This window comes from Trypanosoma equiperdum (genome assembly GCF_001457755.1).
Source record: "Trypanosoma equiperdum strain OVI genome assembly, contig: ctg_275, whole genome shotgun sequence".
Lineage (NCBI taxonomy): Eukaryota > Euglenozoa > Kinetoplastea > Trypanosomatida > Trypanosomatidae > Trypanosoma > Trypanosoma equiperdum.
In genome coordinates, this window is record NW_027124171.1 from 16,792 (window position 1) to 35,885 (window position 19,094).

Genomic DNA, 19,094 nt, shown 5'->3' on the forward strand with positions numbered 1-19,094 from the left:
AAGTTACCTCATTACCGACGACTCAAGTCAACACACTCGCGCTTTAAAGGGAGAGAATAATGGTGATGAATTGATTAAGAGTCGGAAGGTAAATCAAGTGACCAATCGCTTCTTGTCCCACCCTTCTTTACCCTAGTACACAAACGCGTGTGATGTATACACTTGCATACGCACATGCGTGTATGTGTTTGCGTGCGCGAACCGTCCTCCTGTTTGGCATTAGATCATACACACACTGATCAAACGCCTAGTCACCACGTTTATTTACCTTAATTTGTATCATCTTACTTTCAGCCTCTTGCTCATGCAGTCCACCCCTTCCGCGCAAACCGTACACCGTCGAACTCATGCCCAAACCATCACGACTCGCAGCGGTGCCACTTACTTTTTACACATCATCACGATTTGCTGTTTCAATGAAAACTAGCTCCTCAGCCCAAGTACCTTTTGCTAGCTGGTTAAGGGTAGCGGCGGCGCATTCCACAATTATAAACTTCACAATATTTGCTTTTTACCTTGCTTCTTCTCTTTCCCCCCTTGTATTTGTTTTCATTTTCATCCACAATCCGTTCTTCGTTTTTTCCCTACTAGTCTCCAACCTCTCCGACCCTTTCCCTTCGCTGATGTCATGTCACCAGGAAGTGAATGAGTTTCTTCAGCAGCCGGAGATTGTTTCGACTGCATCGGTCAACTGCTTTATCGTCGACAATCTCCAACTGTTCCAATACATTCCGCAACTCGCGTTTTGTCAGCTCAAACATCGGCTTGTGTTTGCTATTACCATCTGCTGCCCTGCTCTTCATATCCTTCAGTGTATCATCCCACTCAACAAAGAAGGCGTGAAGGGCCTTGACACGCGATGGAATGAGCCCCTGCAAGTTATTCAGCTCAAAGGATAACTGGAGACAGAGGCTAAGAAATATAGGCAAGGTAATCGACTGCGGATTCACCATAGCTGTCACGTTATTCACGCACACCTCACTCTCGAGGAAGTGCAACAAGACAGTGATATCAGATGCCCCCAACACGGTCGTAAAGGAGGTGACCCAATCGTTTGCTTCTGCTAGCGCGATTGCCCGCGCCACAAGAGCGTCTGGATCCACCGGCTGGGTCGGTGCTCCGCCGTGCCTCACAACCTCCATTGTGGCCATCAATTCCGATGCAAGTAACTGCTTCTCACGGTTCAGGGACGCCGTGAACTCCCTGGCTTTAGCAACACAACTAGCTGTCGCAGCTGATGAGGAATCCACGACAGTTTTCATCGTTTTGTGGTATCCTTTTACTGCGCGAACGAGTGTGCGTACGGCAGCGTCCACGCCGTTGCTGAACAGGCGCATGCTGTCCGTGGAACGAACAATGGGGGTTCCGGAGCTCAACTCAACCTGATCTGCCTCCTTTGCACCCTTCGCTACGGCGTCCTTCAGGCGCCGGGAAAGTTGTGCCTTCACTACCTCGGTGGCAGTATCTACGGCCAGCTGCTCTGACTTTTCCACAATAGAACGGATTTCCTCCAGTAGTTCCTGCTGCCTGGGGGTGAGGTTATCGGTAGATTGTCCTGCTACTTGTTGTTGCTGCTCCAACCTGCCTTTGTTACGAATGGCAAATTCGCGCCCGATTGTCTGTGCTTTTTCTCGCTCCCATGCCTCTTGAAGGAGGCGCATCGCTTCCGATGCATGCTTTTGCAAATTGACAACTCGTTCATCAATGCTTCGCAGCGTTTCACAGAACTGAGAGGCTTGTTGACGGACAATGTTAGATGCAACTCCCTGTGGCACGGCGTTTGTCGTTTTGTCACCCAAGACGGACGAAGAGACCGATGTCAGTGCTGTGGGCAGAGCAATCTCTGTCCCACCGATGTGTGCCGCCTCGTTTTTCGGAAACCACGAGGAGGCGGAGTTTGTCCTCAGTGAAGGTGTGTTGGATGCTTCCGCAGGCTTTTCTACGTCCAGCACTTCTCCATAAAAACCGGTCGCCGTGCGGACGGTTAAAATCACCTGGTACTCGACAGATGTGCTGCTCGCCGATTCTGTCATCTTGCTAACAGCTGCCACACTTCCCAGTACGGGGCCATTAAGTCTCCACGAAGTAACACGATCGACCTTGAAACTACTGCGGTTGAGCTCCAGCACCACAGCAAGAGGACGCTGTTTTGAGCAAAGCGTTATATACTCTTCTGTGGGTGTGCAGCTAATAAGAAAAGCATTTTCGTCCCCATCCACCACTCCATCGTCCTCCATAGTGATGGATATGTCCTGTTTGAGAGTAAATGTCTTCGTCCGTTGGCTGTAGGACCACAATCGGAGTTCCCTGTTGCCATGAGACGCAGTAACAATGAACAAGTTATCCGAATTTTCATTCGAAAAACTGCGTCTCTGGAAGAAAAATGCGGCAGTTGGCATCGAGTTGGCGTGCGGTTCCCAGACTTTCGGTAAGACGCTCGTGCCGGCTGTTGCTGATACGAGGTCGAGGCAGTTCGCCTTTGCCGGCGCTAACAGTAATTTCGCCTGTTGATGATATCCAATTACCGAATGTTTTACAAAAGTGCGGGGTGCCAGTCCAATTGGTGACGTTTTTGATGACTCCATATGCACCTCAAAAGCACAAGACCTCCCTAGTACATACACGATATCTCCGTAACCCACAGTTACACCGTATACTTCTTCGGGCAGACGCACCTCACGTTTCTCGATCTTTACATCCCCGTTCGCCTGCCTGATGGGGGCCAGTCGCGCTACCACATTACCACCGGCTGCGAAAAAATAGCAGTGTTCCAGTAACCCCTCAGAGGAGACGAGGTTGCGGAGTACTGTAGCGCCCACTTCCACCTCCGCGTAACTTCCCCGGTGTGTGAGAACACGAAGGCGGTTAGATTGCTTCATGTTCATGCAGAGCAGCCGGCGGTGGGATGAAATCAGCGCGGGTACGTCATCGTTAAAAGCGGTTGCCCTAACTGAAATTAACGGCACCTCAATGCGCAACGCGCTGGCTTCGCACTCCCTGCACACGTACGTAAGGGTGTCCATGGTCACTCGAAACCTATGTGTAGGCGCGATGGATATCAACAGAGGTCCTTTTTACGCCAGCCACCCCCCTCTTGTTTTACTCGAGAAAGTGCCCAACTAAGCAAAAGGATGTAGAAATATCCGTACAAATGGGCGTGTGCGTGTCCGCAACTGTGGCAACGCGCAGCCAGTATTCACTAACTCCCCCTTGCTATTCCCCTTTCGGTTAAATACGGATATTCTTTCCCCCTGCTTATTGTCTGTCCTTCTCTTTTCCCTCTTCAACTCTTCGCTTTCGCACTGTGACGAGGTGTAACAAAGGAAAAAAGAGAGGTAATACAGCAGGAACAAAACCATTTTTTTTTTTGGGGGGGGGCTTCAGGGGGGATGTACTCATTAAGAAGAAATATACCTCGAATTCAACACATAGTGTTCCATAGAGGGAGAACAACAATCTTCACCCCCCCCCCCCACACACACACGCATATAAACGAGAAGAGATGCACCGAAATGCACAACATTGCTTAAACGCATCCCACAAAAGGGCTGGGAAGTAGAGGAGAGAAGTTATAGACCAAGATGAACGAGCAACATCACGGACACGAATACCCTCTTATTACCTCTTGTTCAGGAGCCGCAGACCGTTATAACCACTTTCACCTCCCCTTTAGTTGTTTCCTTTTCATTTAACCATGCCAATACTGACCGTGATCGATCGCGGTTCCCTGTGCTGATAACGCCTTCCCTTTCTTCTTACCCACTCTCCGTAGAAACGAAGTGATGCTCTCACTGTCCAATGACATTGCCACTCTTGAGGTGCCACAGCCTCTCGTGCGATTGATACACCGCGATTTCAGCTAACACACGTGAAACAACTTTCTGCATGTCCTCCTTCCGGGCACCAGCTGTTTCTCCATCCGGCTGCTGCTGTTGTTGCTTTTGCGCTAATAAAGCATTAAACGGCCTGATCCCGAAGTTGACCAACTCCAGCGCGGTTTCGAGTATCAATGGGCGGTGACGATCCACATCGGGCTCCTCCAGTGTCTTCAATACCCACGTTGCATCCGTGAAGGGCTGAACACATCTCTGGAGCGCCGCGCTGAGCATTGCATTCGTCGCATGGGGATAGTTCTGTTGTTTTGCCTTCAATACTAACTCCTTCGCACGCTGCTTGTTCACCACTCCGTGCTCAAGGAACAATCGTCGGATAAATGCGATGATGGGGGCAAGTTCATTATCGGTAAAACTTGTTGCCACTGTGGTGGCTGCTGCCGCCGCTGCAGTACTGACCGCTGTGTTTACTGCCCCCGTCGGGCCCTCTGCACCTCTGTCCCCTCCCCGACTGACAAAGTGAAGACGTGTCACTAACCTACCGGTGTTGATCACCTCAAGGTGGGACATTATGCTTGAGTGAAGCCTTTTGCACTGCATGGTCTGGAATTCTATTTCCTGTCTGTACGCATTTTGCGCAACCTCCAGCAATGCGGCTCGTTCCATTGGATCGGCTGGTACGTGCCGCAGCCGCCACACGCGCAGTGCTGGGTCTTTCTCCCCGCTATTCAACGTAGCAATACTTTCCAGTATTTCCTTCACAGTACGTTTTAACGTGTTGCTGCTTACGAGGGCGTTAAGCCGTGCACGGGACAAGGCACCACTGGGGCTCTCGCAGAAGTGTAGCAAAACAACTTCGCGTAGGGCAGCTGCGTTACCCCGCATGTTTGGATCAACTTTGGACACCCATACACCGTGCATCCATATGGCACCATCACGCAAAGCGGCGAGCAGCTGTCCATCTGTCACACTCTCCTGTACCTTTGATTGGTTTGTTGAAGAAGCACCACCAGAGAAGGCCCCGTCAGGGGGAACAACCATCTCTCGCAGCTTATCAAGCGTCAGCACCTGACAGCGACGTAAGTAGATATGCACCTGGTCAACAAGACTACGCCTGTTGGCGTAGCGCCGGAGCATTTTGTCACCACTAACGACGTGCTCGCCACCTGTAATCCCACCGGATACAAGAAGTTCCGGTGGGAAAAAACAGTCTTCCGTGCGCGGCCCGACGTACGGCCCGTTGTTATGGCCGTCTTTGCTGTCACCAAAAGGGTTACTCCCAACGCAACCCGCGGGTCCTGCGAAACAGTGCGACGCGCCCGTGCGGTCCCACAATCGTCGCCGCATTGCCATGCTTTCTACGGATTGTATAGGGAAGTACTGCAGCTCTTTTGCAGTGTCCGCATCGTTGTTTAGCATTACACTCCGCTGTCGCAGCATTTCCCTGGTTATGCGGTCCGAAACGGCAAGACCGGGAACTATCGGCACCGAAGGCACGCTGAGAAACCCATCACCTACTCGGTGCATCGAGCTCGCATCAAGCGGCTTCACAATGGGGGTAAATTGCTGGATGCTCGTCACCGGAGTGATATGCACGACGCCGTCCACGATAAGTCCCACCATGTAGTCACAGTGAGGGTTGAAAGGATGCGACTGTAGAGCGTAGTTGTATGAGTGCTTAGATCTCTCTTCCGCACGTTGGGTGTCCTCGTCTAGTCGATGATCCTGCTGCGGCTCAGTGAAGGAACTAGAGCCAAACGTATCGATATGACAGTGCATTGTCAGTCGTGACGAATGATGGATGACGGGAGCCACAGCTCCGAAGGTCTCTTGCCGCGGTGTGGAGGCCGTAGTTCCTCCCACTCTCGAGCCACTATTGGCAATTGAGTCCTCGTCGCTGTGAATAAGACCCTCCGTTGCAAAGAGCCGCACTTCGTTAGCCTCATAGGGACGAGCTCTGCACCTTAAGGGGAATTGAAATATGTGTAACTGCTGCTGCTGCTGTGCAAAAGAGGAAGCGTACACGTTATAAGTAGCTATTACCTCATCATCGTCACAGTTACCACCCACACGCTTTTCGGTCTGCTGCATTCCGTAAGGTAGAGATTTTTATGCAGACACGCTCTCTGTCCCTTCACATTTTCGTGACAGATGCAGGAAAACAATAGTAATAGGAAAAAACAAACAAGAGAGAAGTGCTGTTGGAAACAGAATTTTGTGAAGACTATTAATGTACACATTATATCTTGCACTTCTGTCACTGGGGAGTGTATTACTATGCTCGATACTTTACGCTTTTCAGCCACCTGTCGAGGGCCAGCACCGCAGCCACCGTTGAGGGAGGCTTCCAAATCTCCGTTTCGTTTTTTCTCTTTACCTTCTGCGCAGCACTAGACACTGTGAAAGGTACGCACAGGGAAGCAACAACAACAACAACGAAAATTAACAACATCAATAACGAAGTTGAATGGGCTACGGACTTGTGAAATCCTGCCCCCCTCCGTAAATTAAACCACCGCGGCTCTGTACCCATTTCGGTTAAGAAACAAAATGCAAGAAAGGTTAAAATGGGGGCTTGGCCACTGCCCCACTTCATATAACTGCAACGACAACAGCAGCAAAAACATCACGACGGCAAGTTAAATTAAAAGCCACAACAACAAGTAAATGCGAGGGCTACGACGGGTCACACGCACACACACGTCTCAAAATCGCATTCCGTCTGAACCTACAGTCCCCACAAGATGATACTCCCCTCTTCATTTCACACGGTGGGATATGTGTTCCACCTCTCTCATTTGGGGGATTCCCACCTCTGACACCCCGCACTAAGTTTGCACACACAGTTCCACATATGCAAACCCCTGCAGTGCATTCCTTCTCCCCTCCCCTTTCGGTAATGAGGAGGGAAAAGGAAAAAATAAGAAGTGGTCAAAACAAACATTTGTTGCCCCACTTTTAGTCTCATGTTCCACATGCCCTTCAGGTTTTTCTACTGGACCCTGCGCACTGTTTTAATCAAGCTTCACCGAAGTGTATATCTTCTGGACAAACTGCGAGCCGGCGAGGAATGTAACGCAGCCCCCCGCCAGACTCATAGCGAGGGAAAATAGGGCCGAGTAGGCGAAATAAAACACCAACATGAACATCCCGCTCATCGACGTCTGAAAAAAGTAAAAGTATGTGGCATGTATGAAAATAAAAATCCCCGTTGATGCCCCAAACCCAAATGCCATCCATTGCCAACGATGATCCTCCATATTCAACAGTAAATACGTGGCGGCGACCGATGTAAAACATGCGATGACAAGAAAAATGGTAAAACCGATTAGTAAAAAGTAATACAAATAATAGAGTTTGTTCATCCAAATACAACTAAACACTAAGAAGAGCTCGAGGACCACAGAGCTAAAGGGCAGCGCACCTGTAAGAAGAATGAGATACGGTCGTGATAACAATCTATAGGGCGGCCTCGGCACCAGGCGGGGGATCTGGTTTACGTGTGGCAAACTGTTGCGATTGCTCACAGCGTTAAACCGACGCCAGAAAATATACCTTCCAGTTAGGGTGCCGACAACTACCGTGGGACAAAACAGAAACACCAATATAAGCGCTACATACGCCACCCCGCCCACGTGAAGTGCGCGAGCTGATCCGTACAGGTATGCGATGGCATTGGTTGAAACACCGCAGAAGAGAATGGCAGCAGGGAATGCGGCGATGGTAAGATACATGCAGTGCATCCACCGGCTTGCTAATGCCGGTTTGTATACAGTGTAGCTGACGAACTTTGAAGCTGAAACGTATCCTGCAACGAACCCTGTGAGGGCATACGCCTCCGTCACCACCGTCACCGCCCCATACGTGGGTTTGTGCCGCGAATTGTAAAAGGCTGCTGACATAATCATAGCCACGAAAACTAAGAGAAGTTGGGCTCCTGTGCCGAGGAGTGCACAGAGAGCCATCGGATACGGCGGCACGCGATACACGTCAGCGCTGAGTTGTTTCCAACCGGAACCCTCTACGAGGCCATAGCTACTATCAATGCCCAGCTCATCCTCGTCGCCCTTCAAGTCAGCGTGGATGGCGCGTGAGACGATAAATATGTTAATTATGGAAAGTAGCAAAGCGAGGATCACCGAGTTTATAACCGAAATCCACCTAAACCGCGGTTCGAATAGTTTCTGGTCCACATATTTCTTGAAGCGATCCTCAAACGATAGTTGGGATTCCGTAAAGATGACAGAATATGTGAAAGTGTAGTCGCGCCCCTGCGTTAACACTGTCCCTTGCTCTGCCTCCAGCGTAACGTGAACGATCTGATTCTTGTTAGTCTCAATATGAAACCTACGATGAAGATAAATCACAGGGCCCGCCGGAGTCACCTCACCAAGCAGCACCCATATGGGCAACTCATCCACGTATAGCTCATAGACGTATTTCTTTTGAATCATTTTGCGCCAACGCTTGATGTCTGCTTGTTTCGGTGTGAAGGTGCACATAACACCGCCTGTCACATTTTTACCAAACCGTACATTAACCCCCATTTCCTGTAGCTGCCGCCCGGTAAGTGCTTGACCGAGTGTGGAAGACCTCCGACTCCACGACGCTGGAGGACACCCTGGCGTGCGGAAGAAGCTATACGTCTCAAATGTGTTATGAAGTGGCCCAATTTGACCGGCGTACACTCGCACCCGCTCATCAGCTTTATAGGTGTTTGTATCCTCACCCGCACGCACAAGGCATATGGGAAGCAATACAGCTAATAACAGCGGTAGTGATGTCCGCACATTATTACTTGCGGGACGTATGTTCCCAACATTTCCCTGCTTGCCCATGCTGCTTGGTGCCGAAGGAAAATTGCTGTTGTGGATCTAACGTTTTGTGTTTCGTGTTTCCCCCCTTTTTTACTGAATTAGTTTAGCGGGGTATAAACGTTAAGTCACCCCTGCTGATTCCTAATTATTCTCTTCCCCCTCCCAAAGCCACCTAACGGTAACCGCACTTTGCTTCCTCTGAATGAGGAAGAAAACAAGCAAAGAAAAAAAAAAAAGAAAACACTCTACACCGCAGTCGCTCTGTACGCATTAGCGCAGACAATTAAGAGGTAAGAAGTATGGTTAAATTGACGTAAAGTCTAACTGAATCAAGAAAACAAATCAAAGCAAGATGATGCGCGTAGAACATAACGGATGCGGTAAGAACTGGTGCATGCCAACTAATGCCGATCCCAAGGTAGGTTTTTTTCTTAAAAAGGAAATAAACAACGCGTGCAGAGCCGTAACACGCCCCTGCGTGTGTTTATGTGTGCGTATGCACCAATTGAAGTTAATCACCACTATACAAGGAGTAACCAAGAACACTACACTACTTTGATGTGACGTTTAGGATGGACAGTAAATCAGTGACAATGACTGGTGGTGCCCAACAGCAGTAATATGCGCACTGGTGTGAATTCATTGGTGCAATTGCCAGCAGATCAAGTCCCAGCAGGAAGTAAGTCGGCCTGCAGCAATGTTTTGCTGCGTGCATTTGTACTACACTGCACTACATCCCACGCGTCAATAAGCGGGTCGGGGGATAATCCAAAAAGATTTAATGAGCATCTGCAGTTTCCCCCTCTTTCTTCCCTGTCCCGCCCTCTACCAACCGTGTTGTGCTCCCCCCTGCAAAAAAAAAAAAAAATTAACGATGCGCCCTCGCGTGCAGTATATAAGGAAACAGCAACTGGATGCAGACGGCGTTAGCTGAATATAATGTCAGATCAAACCACCGTCGCATAGTTGGCATGAATGATGATGCCACACACCCCTGCACTGCCTTCCCCAAATTCAGCACAGACAACAATAGGGAGACACATGCAATTTGCAGGTTTGCGTCTTTTGAAGCGTAGCAAAAAACCGGTGTCGACGATAGCAGCCGCATAACCTCGTTACACAATGTGGTCAAACCAGGACCACCGATGACACACGGTGGAGTTGCAACGCAAGCCAGAAGGTGTGAAAGTCCACAGACAATCGTGCACAACAATGAACCGTAATTATCGGTTCCAATCGCAGTAACATTAACCTCACAGTCAGTAGAAGGTTGAGGTGGCGGCACGCCTTCGGACACATTTTCTTCGCCATGGAACACTTTCGACCATGATGGTGTATGCCGAGCGGCTACGGGTGGTGGAGGGAGGGACCTAACGTTGGTGGCGCGACATTCAGGTGAAGCGAGCAGCTTGCAGTGAGTTCCGGTAATAAAAGAAGTAAAGGCATCCCACTCACCGCATGTTGAAAGTGGAGTTTCTTTTGGTGCCGCCAGAAGTTCACCAACTCTGCGTAGTACGGCAGGAGCAAAGAGCAATAAGACAGGTACTACCGACTTCCCAAATACTTGGAAGAGTTCTGTTGGAAGCAGCGACTGTGCAGTGCGTAGAATACCTTCAACTAATTGGGGTTGGTTACTGTTGCAGATTCGCTGCATAACATCATGGTACGCCGCACTGTTGCTACTGAGAATAAATTCGACTGCGTTGGATGTGGTAGAAGTACGGCGGAAAAGGTCAGAGATCAGTTCCTCTGCACCTGACAGCATCCCTGCCTATATGCTTATATGAACGAGAATGGCGGGTGATATCACCAGACCAACGGGGAAGGGAGAAGAGATATTTTCCCTTACAGGTGTGTGAGTTTGTTCGCCCACCTAAGCGCTATGGTAAATCCACAAACATTAAATCAAAAAGAAAAAAATCAAGGAATACGAAAGACAAGAACCCATAATAGCATCAAAACGAAAGGAGAGCACGCGTGCAGAAAGTAGGGTGACCCCTCTTAAGGAGAAGGAATGAGAGAACACAAAAATGGCCGGTGTTTTCACGAACAATCATGATGGCGTGCCATGCATACCACTATGTGCATATGTGAAACGGGGAGAATTCCCTAAAGAAAGCTGGAAGAACGACCACAAATAAAACAAAACCAAACACCAAAGAGGGTAAATAGAGTTTACCACCGAAACAAAACAAACAAACTCAAAGCAATTTGGTGGGCCTCGGAGCCGCTGGAACACCCACCTTCCAATATTATCCTTATTATTAGAGCCTCGTGGTAATTTTGAATCTGGGCACCGCGCCAAGTGATTCATAAGTAGACTAGCGGTGTGTGACAAAGTATTAGCGAAAACCTCCTCATACCATCACGAACTGTGCACCCACGCGCGCCTAACAGTCTTCGCTGTTGTCGGCACCCCATGAGCCCTTCTGGTTCCATCTATCAACTCACTTTCCCCACTTGTCAATACCGTGGGTATCATGGCTTGACGGCACGACTCGCACCGTTTTGTATCCGTCGAAGATGTAGTCGGGGGGCGGCTTACACCCCAGTACTTCCAACAGTCCAAATGTGTTAATGTGGCATTCATCAACACCGACAACAAACAAGGCACAAAAAGCCGGAAAGGAGACAGCACATGACACACCCACACCAAATGACTGCTGCTTCTGCTCGGCAGGCCAAGTTGAAGATTTACCGGAGCTTTCAGACTGCAGAGCAAAACTGCGCTCGAGGCGAATAAGCAGCTCCGGTTCGTCATACACGTGCCACTCCTTTATTATACCGTCTTCATAACCACAAGAGGTAAAAATATCTGGTTCGCGTAGAGCCGTCAGACATCGGCACAAACCGCTGTGGGATTGAGGTCTCTCCGAAACTATGGCCCGTACGTACGTTGCTTCTGCGACATCCCACAACCACAACGTTACCACACCGTCCGAACCACCGGTAACAACACGGCCGCTAGGCACAAGAACGAGGAGTGCTGTGCAGATGCTTCCAGTTAGGGATAAAATACGCATTGGGGCAAATACAGGTTCCACTACCCACAAAGGAAAGTGCACAATGTTTTTCAGTGAAGGAAATATTATAGGCGCACACGCTGCACGGAGCAGCGATTCTGCAGAGCCCCTCTCATCGAGGTTGTCACCGTTAAGGGACGGCATACAAACAACATTACTTACCACGCCTACATCGAGGCCACCTGCAACGTGCGTCCCGTACTTGGGCTTCCAACTGCTCCACCGAGCATCTGTATGGAAAGGAGGTTTTCGAGACCCGTCCGCATCCCTCATGACACTTTCTCCCGCATGGTTATTTGTGCTTTCCCCTCTCTCGTAGCTGCTGCTGCCCCGCTGGTCGATACGGCAGGAAGAAAGGCATTCCTCAGTAAACGCTGCACTTTTCACCCACACTGTCATGTTCATCAGTCGTTGACCACGAATACGCAACGTCGACGTCGCTTGAGGTTCCATCACCATCCGCTTCTCGTCCCAGCACAGCAGATGATCCTTTTCCTTTTGTTTGTACGGCAGATCAGCAAGAGACCACACAACAACACCGCCTTCCACGCCGGCGATGAGCCTTCTGTCGTCATCGACGGCAAGTGAATAAATTGCTTTCGTTTGTCGCGTTGTCTCCGCCGTCGGTCTGCGGTTGCTGTGTTCGGCATCGGCATCCTCACGCGCGATGTAATGCAAAGGTGTAGCGAAGCCCACGTAGCATGTACTGGTAACAACAGCTAACACAGCCACTAGAAAATATTCACCTGCTTCCACGTTGGACCGCCAAATCCGGGCCATACCGCCATCGTCTCCGGTGATGAGGTAAACAACACAACACTCAGCAGAAGCCACTTGTGCTCTTCGTTGTGAATCTAACAACCGTGAGGCAAACACGGCACCTTCCCACAGTAATACACACCGCAGCGGGGAGGGATGTCGAATAGTGAGAATGTGATGTGGTGTTGGGTGAAAGAGACTCATGTGCACATACATGTCCGTGCTGCAGGATACAACCAGCCGCCCCAAAATAGCGATGGCTGTTACCGGCTCATCGTACCGATGTTGATGGAACAAACGCCGTGGTCCGGCGTTCCAAGGCACTGACAGTTTCTGCTTCACCCCTTCACCCTGCAACCACTCCCAGTTATCACTTGGAAGGAAAGGCCGCATTGCCGGTGGTACCAGCGGGTAAACAAATAACCGGCCGCCGCTTGTGCCAGCGAAAAAATATTCCACTTGCCTGAACGCCTCAATGCCTTCCTTACCAAACACGGCCATAGGGTCGTCAATGCACAGTGCCCAGGAGAGAATCATTACAGCTTCTTCAGGCATAATACCGGGAATCAATGTGTAATTCATTGAGACAATTGAATCGCTCTTTTTGCATTCCTCTTTGGCGGTCGGACTGAGGGGCGATGGTCCGCCGTTTTTTGCCTGTGGTGAGATAACAACAGGGGCACGCGCTGCGTCCCGTAGAGACATCAGTGGAAACACATTACGCCTGGTCCACATGCATCTTTTATAGCCGAATGACAAAAGTAAAAAAAAAACAAAGGATAACAGAAGGGACATGGCGACGGCTACAAATGATATGCAGGAAAAGGGTAATATAAAACTTGCATTGCAACATCCGAACGCGTTGGTAGCATATTCATTTTTCAATAGCGATATCACATTTCCCCATTCGCATGTCACGCTTAATGTTGACTCGACAGAGCCGCTCTGCGTGTTCGTGCAGAATTTAATGCCAATGAACACGGGATGAATACATCGTTTTTTATTTCACCACGCGAAGCGCTATCCAAATCCCTTTTTGTGAGTGATAAGAACTTCAAGTACCCTCATTTTCCAATCTTACACATAAACGCAATGAGCAACCTCCACCCACACGCTCACAGATCACGTATATATATATATATATATATATTAATGCACTTACATATCATACACGTACGAGACCACGTGTTTGTCTCATGAATACAGCCATTTCTCTTCCACAATACTCAATTCCCTTGCTTCCAGTTACGATTCCTGTAAACTGATGCGACGCTGTATTTTCATTTTTCTTTCCTTATTGCCCGTCATTTTTTTTGACATGGTGGGGAAGGAGCTATTGTATTTATGGTTCGTGAAAACCCCGCTCTGGTGATGGGTAACGGTAAACAAAATGTTAGGGACGGTAACGGTAACGAGTGTTAAAAATGCACACAACGAAGTTTTTTTTTTAAAAAAAAAAGAAACATGGCCGAGACAACAAAAGAAGGAAGGAATGAGTGGGGAATGACAAAAAGCAAACACCAGTAAACCTCAACACAACTAATAAACGAACGCAAAGAACCGTGAGAGCATCCCTTTTCCTTCAAGTTACTTTTTCTCTTCCTTTTTCATTTTTTTCCCCTTCCCCTTTTCTTCTCTTTAAACATCAAAGAAGGGAGACTCGTCACGGTGATGAAAGAGGTGACAAACACACACACAAAAAAAGTCACCAAGAGCCAAACAAACAACGTCAACAACAGTAACATGTAAATTTTCTCTGCGGCTCACAATTCCCCTTTTGTTTCCTTTTTTTTTCATATTTTTCCAAGTCGTGCCACATAAGTGAAATACAGAAGAACAATACGAATCAAATGCGAGGTTGGGAAAATACACAAGTAAAAGAAGACAAAAAACAAAAAAAAAATGAGCGTCAGACAGTGTCGGCAAAGTGCACGCCTGATAAAAAGATAAACAATCAACTGGATGCCAAAACCTTCGGCCTTCACTCGCCGCAAAACCGAATCGACCTGTCGAAGAAAATAAAGGGGCTAAAATAATACAAACTACCATTATCTTTTCTTGCTTTTAGCCCAATCATACATACAGCGCGGTTGCTTTCCCCGGTTTCTTTTTTTTTAAATATACTCCTTTTGTCCTTTCTTCTTTTGTGTTGCTGTTGTTTGTTGTTGTTTTTATCAAAGTAACAAAAATATGTATAAATTTCCCCCCACCGCAGGCACATTTCTGTGGTGAAGACCGCAGAGTCATGAACCAGCAAGAAACCAAAGTAAACACAAAAAGAAAGACACACACAGACAGAACGAGTAAAGCATGTATACATATATCCAAACGTACACGCATATATAAATGTATATATAAGATAATATAATATAATACAAGTAAAGTATGAAAATATGGATAAATAAAAATATATAAAAGTAAATACATGAAAATATATTAATATATATATATATATATATATATATATATATTTACATAAATAACACGAAACCACAATATAACATTGACACAACTAATACATATAGCGAAACTGGACCCTCTCCTTGTAAGCATTTGTGTGTTTATTTTTCTTGCACCTCTTGCTACCAGCGAGTTCTGTATTGTTTTGGATCTTCCTTATTTCATTTCGTCTCCGGAAGAATACTCACATGTTTGCGCCTTGTTGTTGTTTCATTTTCATTTTGTTATTTATTTAAATACAGTCATACACGCACACACATATGACCGCACTTAAGTTATACTCCACATTCCGGTTTTCTCCCTCTTTTCTTTTATCTAACAAACGAAACAAAATGGAAACAAAAACTCACGTATCTTTGATCACTCTTTTACCCCCATGCACAAAAAACAAAAACTGAGCATACGCACGCACAGAAAAAAAAACACTGAAACGAAAACAAAACCAAACCAACGAAGTTGAAATAAAAGTAAAAGACAAACAACGCTATTACTATTATTCTTTTCTCGTTATAATTTTCATCGAAAAAAAAACAAACAAACGGAACATGAAAGAAACGACACTGCACATTTTTGTGATCGGCTTTCCTTTTTTTTTTTTTAATCACACCTCCTTTCCTTTCCTTTTTTGAAAATATGTATATATATATATATATATTCCTCTCGTCATCACTGTTCAACCCTTCACCACAAATAAATAGATAAACGAGTGAAACAAATAAGTTGAAACTAATTGTAGAGCAAAAGCAACACTAAAGAACCTCTTCCGTGTCCTCTTCCCTTTCTACTTTCTATTTCTCTCAATAACATCGAGTAATTTCGCTTGACTCATCCAAACTGAAGTGTTTTGTCGCCTCTCTGTGCTCTTCCTTACTTTCATCTCATCTCTTCATTTTTATTGGCAACACGAATATGATGTCAAAAATTGATATCAGCAGGCTCATTGCAATAAAAAGAAAATCAACAACAAACGACAGCATAAGCACACAAGACATAAGAGCGTAAAAACGAAAAGGGCCGAATAACAACTTTCTTTTAAAATAAAACGCAGTAACCTTCATACGTATATATATATATACTGGAAGTAAACAAATTAACGGACCGCAAACTCACGCACGCATCCAAAGATAAAGAAACAAAAAAACAAAAGGAATAACAAACGAGGTTCGAAAAATAACAACGTATAAAAAGAGAAAAAAACGAGCGGAGAGAGAGAGGAATCGTTGCACCCGGTAGTAAGGAGGAGGGAAAAGTAACGGGAAGCAGAAGATAAAGAAGTGCAAAGCGAAATGAAGAGGGCCAATAAAACCGAGAAGAAAGAAACAAAAAGAGAGCAAGTTAAATGGAGATAAAAGAACAACTCCATGCGATGTGGAAACGCGCCACTAGAAAGATATGAGGCCCCTTCGCTTTCCGACTTTATCAACTCCCCCTTCCCAGGTTTCCTCTCCCATGGGCTTCGCTTATATTTTTTTTTTCATTTCTACATAACGCCTTGTTTAGTGTACGGCGAGAACAAATCTCTGGTTCACGTGATGTCTAGCAACTACCGTTCCCCTTCGGTTCGTTAAGGAAGTTCCTCCACCTTCCGTTTACTCATCACTTTTTTTTTTCCATACTGGCAACGCGAAATATGCAGAGCCCTGCATGGTAAATATAAGCCTGCTACTGCTGTCCACAAGTGGGCTAAACGGAGCACAGACAATACTTGTTGCCTGTTCGATTTCCCTTCTAGCAATTGGCCGCACCATAACATTTGCTATATTAACCACCAACGACCGATAAAAGCATGACAACTCCATCGCCCACACTATGCCTGACACGACCCATTCGTTCATTCCATCTGCTAACCTTCTTCCATTCTTTTCCCCCCTTTCCCCTCACTCAATGGGTCGTCTGAAAAGATCCCGCGACGTGTTTCGACACCACACCCTTTCAGATGTCCCTTCAGCGTCGGAGCCGCTGGTGTAGCTGTGGGATCTAAGACGGATGCATGTCCTGTCCGATAGTCCTTTCCATCGCCCATTGGGCGACAGGTCCACGTGGTGGCACAAACTGAGGGCATCGCATCACGTCATGCCCCCCACGACGTGATGGATAGCCGGGCGTTGCTGCTGTTAACCTCGGCCCGTCACAACCCCCACCCCATTGTGAGTTTGGATGATGCATAATATGTCTTTGGTTGTCATGGTATTCCATGTTGTATGCAGACGGCTCCACCGAGACAGAGAGGCTTGATGGCCGACTACCCTCACTGTTGTATGACGGCGGAAGAGGGTAGGGCATGGGTGCAGGGTGCCACTGCACTTGTGGTTCGTTCACGACTCGTGGATGGGCCCAGCGGTCTTGTAGAAACGGCCCGCACGCTGGTGTGGGACTCATGGACATACACGACGGGTCGCTGTGTTGAGGCGTCCGATTGCCCTGGGGGAAAGCGGAGAAACCGCCGTCACCTGGTGGAGGATAATAGGCGGGTACATGTTGTGGCATCGCGGAGTTGGTTGCCTGCGGTGGCATCACTGACTCAGAAGGAACCATTGCATGCGGTCCGGGTGCCCCTTGCCACTCACACCACTGCAACTGTTGTTGTTCTTGTCGTTGATTGGGCACCACCCCTACCAGCGGCTGCGGACCAGAGTTTGTGGACATGCTCCTGCCGTACTCCTGAGGGTTCAAAGCGTTGCCTACAACGTTCACACCACCACGACACCGTGACTTCATTTGCATGGACCCACTTGGTATGTGGCTGCTGTGGTTACTCCGCATACCATCTCCAGGAAGCCAACCATGCAGGTCCTCCTGTGGACCAAAATACGGAGGTGGACTCATCTGTTGTTGCAGCACTTGCGGTTTCGGTACAGGAGAGCACTCACTTGGTACCGAAGACAGAGCGGTAAGGTTGGAACAACTGTTACTGCCCACCTGTATTTTGTAATCCGACTGAGGTGCTTGTTTCACACTACTAAGCACTTGGACCTGCTGGTTCCAATTTGGCGAACCTCTTTGTTCCTTTTGGCGTTGATAAAGACCCAAAAAGCACTGCTGTTGCCCCTTCATCAGCTCCTGTTCACTAGGTCGAACGTGTCCAAAATCCCTCCGGTATTTCCCCTCTTGCTCCTCCTCCTCAGGGGAGAACGGAACAAGGCTGGTGTATGGCTTATTCGTCCGTGTCTTCCGGAGAGTAGTGGTTTTCGGCGGGCCTCCAATCGGCGATTTTGTGCCGAAGTTGCCGTGCATGACTGGGTTCGCGTTGCTGCCAAGCCCTTCCTGGCCCACGTCAGCGCAGACAGCGACGCCACCAACGCGCAACGATGGCTGCTTCTGCTGTTGCCGCTCTTGGAAATGTATGTTCGGAATATGCTGTGGCAGAAAAGTGATAGAAGGACCCGGTTCTACCCCTGTCCACTGAGCCCCGCCATCAGCGCATTGGTTTGGCACTTGGGTGCGCGCAAGGGCATATTCCTGCACGTCACCATCTGACTTCTTGGGCGGCTGGCGCACCTTCGGAATTACGTTAAGAACCGCCGTACCCACAGCTTCGGGTTGGTGCTCAAGCACAAACTCATACACCATATTTCAAACTAAGCCACGAATTCTTTTGCCTCCTTCCTCTTTTCTATCTGTCCTCGGATGCTTTCAATTCGAGTTGGTCCTAGGAAATGATTGGATGGAAAAAGATGAAATAAGGTGGAGAGAGGTGCACGCCAGCGTATTTCCCTTCTTTTTTCGTTAAGGGTTCAAGCATTTTACCTTCCCACCTCACAACCTTCTTTCCCCCTCCCACATGAACGGATGAGGTGTGCAGCCCTTCCCCCAACAGAAACTTAACGAAGGGAAAAAACAACGAAGCCACCTTCCTGGTAACCTCCCCCCCTTTTCTTTCTCCACTCGTTAGAAGTACAAACCGGAGCCAATAAGCAAGGAAGAATATAGTGGAGAAAAATGAAAACAATAAGACACAGCAACGAAACTGGCACGTGTGTTCGCTGTATATTCCCCCTTGTCTCAATAAACCACAATGCGAACGAAAGTTAGTCTTACCCTTAACCCTGTATAACGGAACCTACTGAGGGTGAAGGACTAAACAATAACACTGGCAAAGAGAATGGTCACAGGGGTGTGGGGAAGAAATGAAGTAGAAAATTGAGGGACTAGCACTCCTGGTGTACCGGTGAAGGCGTACACGCTCCCCTTTTAACGTAACT

At 47.9% G+C, this 19,094-nt stretch overlaps 6 protein-coding genes across 6 annotated transcripts; all 6 read right to left on the reverse strand.

The window, feature by feature from the left end:
* Positions 1 to 626: 626 nt before the first annotated feature.
* On the reverse strand, positions 627 to 3,023 carry TEOVI_000104100 (uncharacterized protein; the record flags this gene model as incomplete). The annotated part of the gene is made up of 1 exon (XM_067224342.1): positions 627 to 3,023. One exon carries the CDS (start codon positions 3,021 to 3,023, stop codon positions 627 to 629), a length of 2,397 nt encoding a protein of 798 aa, XP_067080443.1.
* A 765-nt stretch (positions 3,024 to 3,788) lies between these two features.
* Positions 3,789 to 5,924, reverse strand: TEOVI_000104200 (Sin-like protein conserved region, putative; the record flags this gene model as incomplete). The annotated part of the gene is made up of 1 exon (XM_067224343.1): positions 3,789 to 5,924. The coding sequence occupies one exon, from the start codon at positions 5,922 to 5,924 to the stop codon at positions 3,789 to 3,791; it is 2,136 nt and encodes a 711-aa protein (XP_067080444.1).
* Positions 5,925 to 6,847: 923 nt separating this feature from the next.
* On the reverse strand, positions 6,848 to 8,671 carry TEOVI_000104300 (endosomal integral membrane protein, putative; the record flags this gene model as incomplete). The annotated part of the gene is made up of 1 exon (XM_067224344.1): positions 6,848 to 8,671. One exon carries the CDS (start codon positions 8,669 to 8,671, stop codon positions 6,848 to 6,850), a length of 1,824 nt encoding a protein of 607 aa, XP_067080445.1.
* An 847-nt stretch (positions 8,672 to 9,518) lies between these two features.
* Positions 9,519 to 10,415, reverse strand: TEOVI_000104400 (uncharacterized protein; the record flags this gene model as incomplete). Its single annotated transcript, XM_067224345.1, has 1 exon — positions 9,519 to 10,415. One exon carries the CDS (start codon positions 10,413 to 10,415, stop codon positions 9,519 to 9,521), a length of 897 nt encoding a protein of 298 aa, XP_067080446.1.
* Positions 10,416 to 11,097: 682 nt separating this feature from the next.
* Positions 11,098 to 13,167, reverse strand: TEOVI_000104500 (uncharacterized protein; the record flags this gene model as incomplete). The annotated part of the gene is made up of 1 exon (XM_067224346.1): positions 11,098 to 13,167. The coding sequence occupies one exon, from the start codon at positions 13,165 to 13,167 to the stop codon at positions 11,098 to 11,100; it is 2,070 nt and encodes a 689-aa protein (XP_067080447.1).
* Positions 13,168 to 16,869: 3,702 nt separating this feature from the next.
* TEOVI_000104600 (uncharacterized protein) lies at positions 16,870 to 18,462 on the reverse strand (the record flags this gene model as incomplete). Its single annotated transcript, XM_067224347.1, has 1 exon — positions 16,870 to 18,462. One exon carries the CDS (start codon positions 18,460 to 18,462, stop codon positions 16,870 to 16,872), a length of 1,593 nt encoding a protein of 530 aa, XP_067080448.1.
* Positions 18,463 to 19,094: the final 632 nt, after the last annotated feature.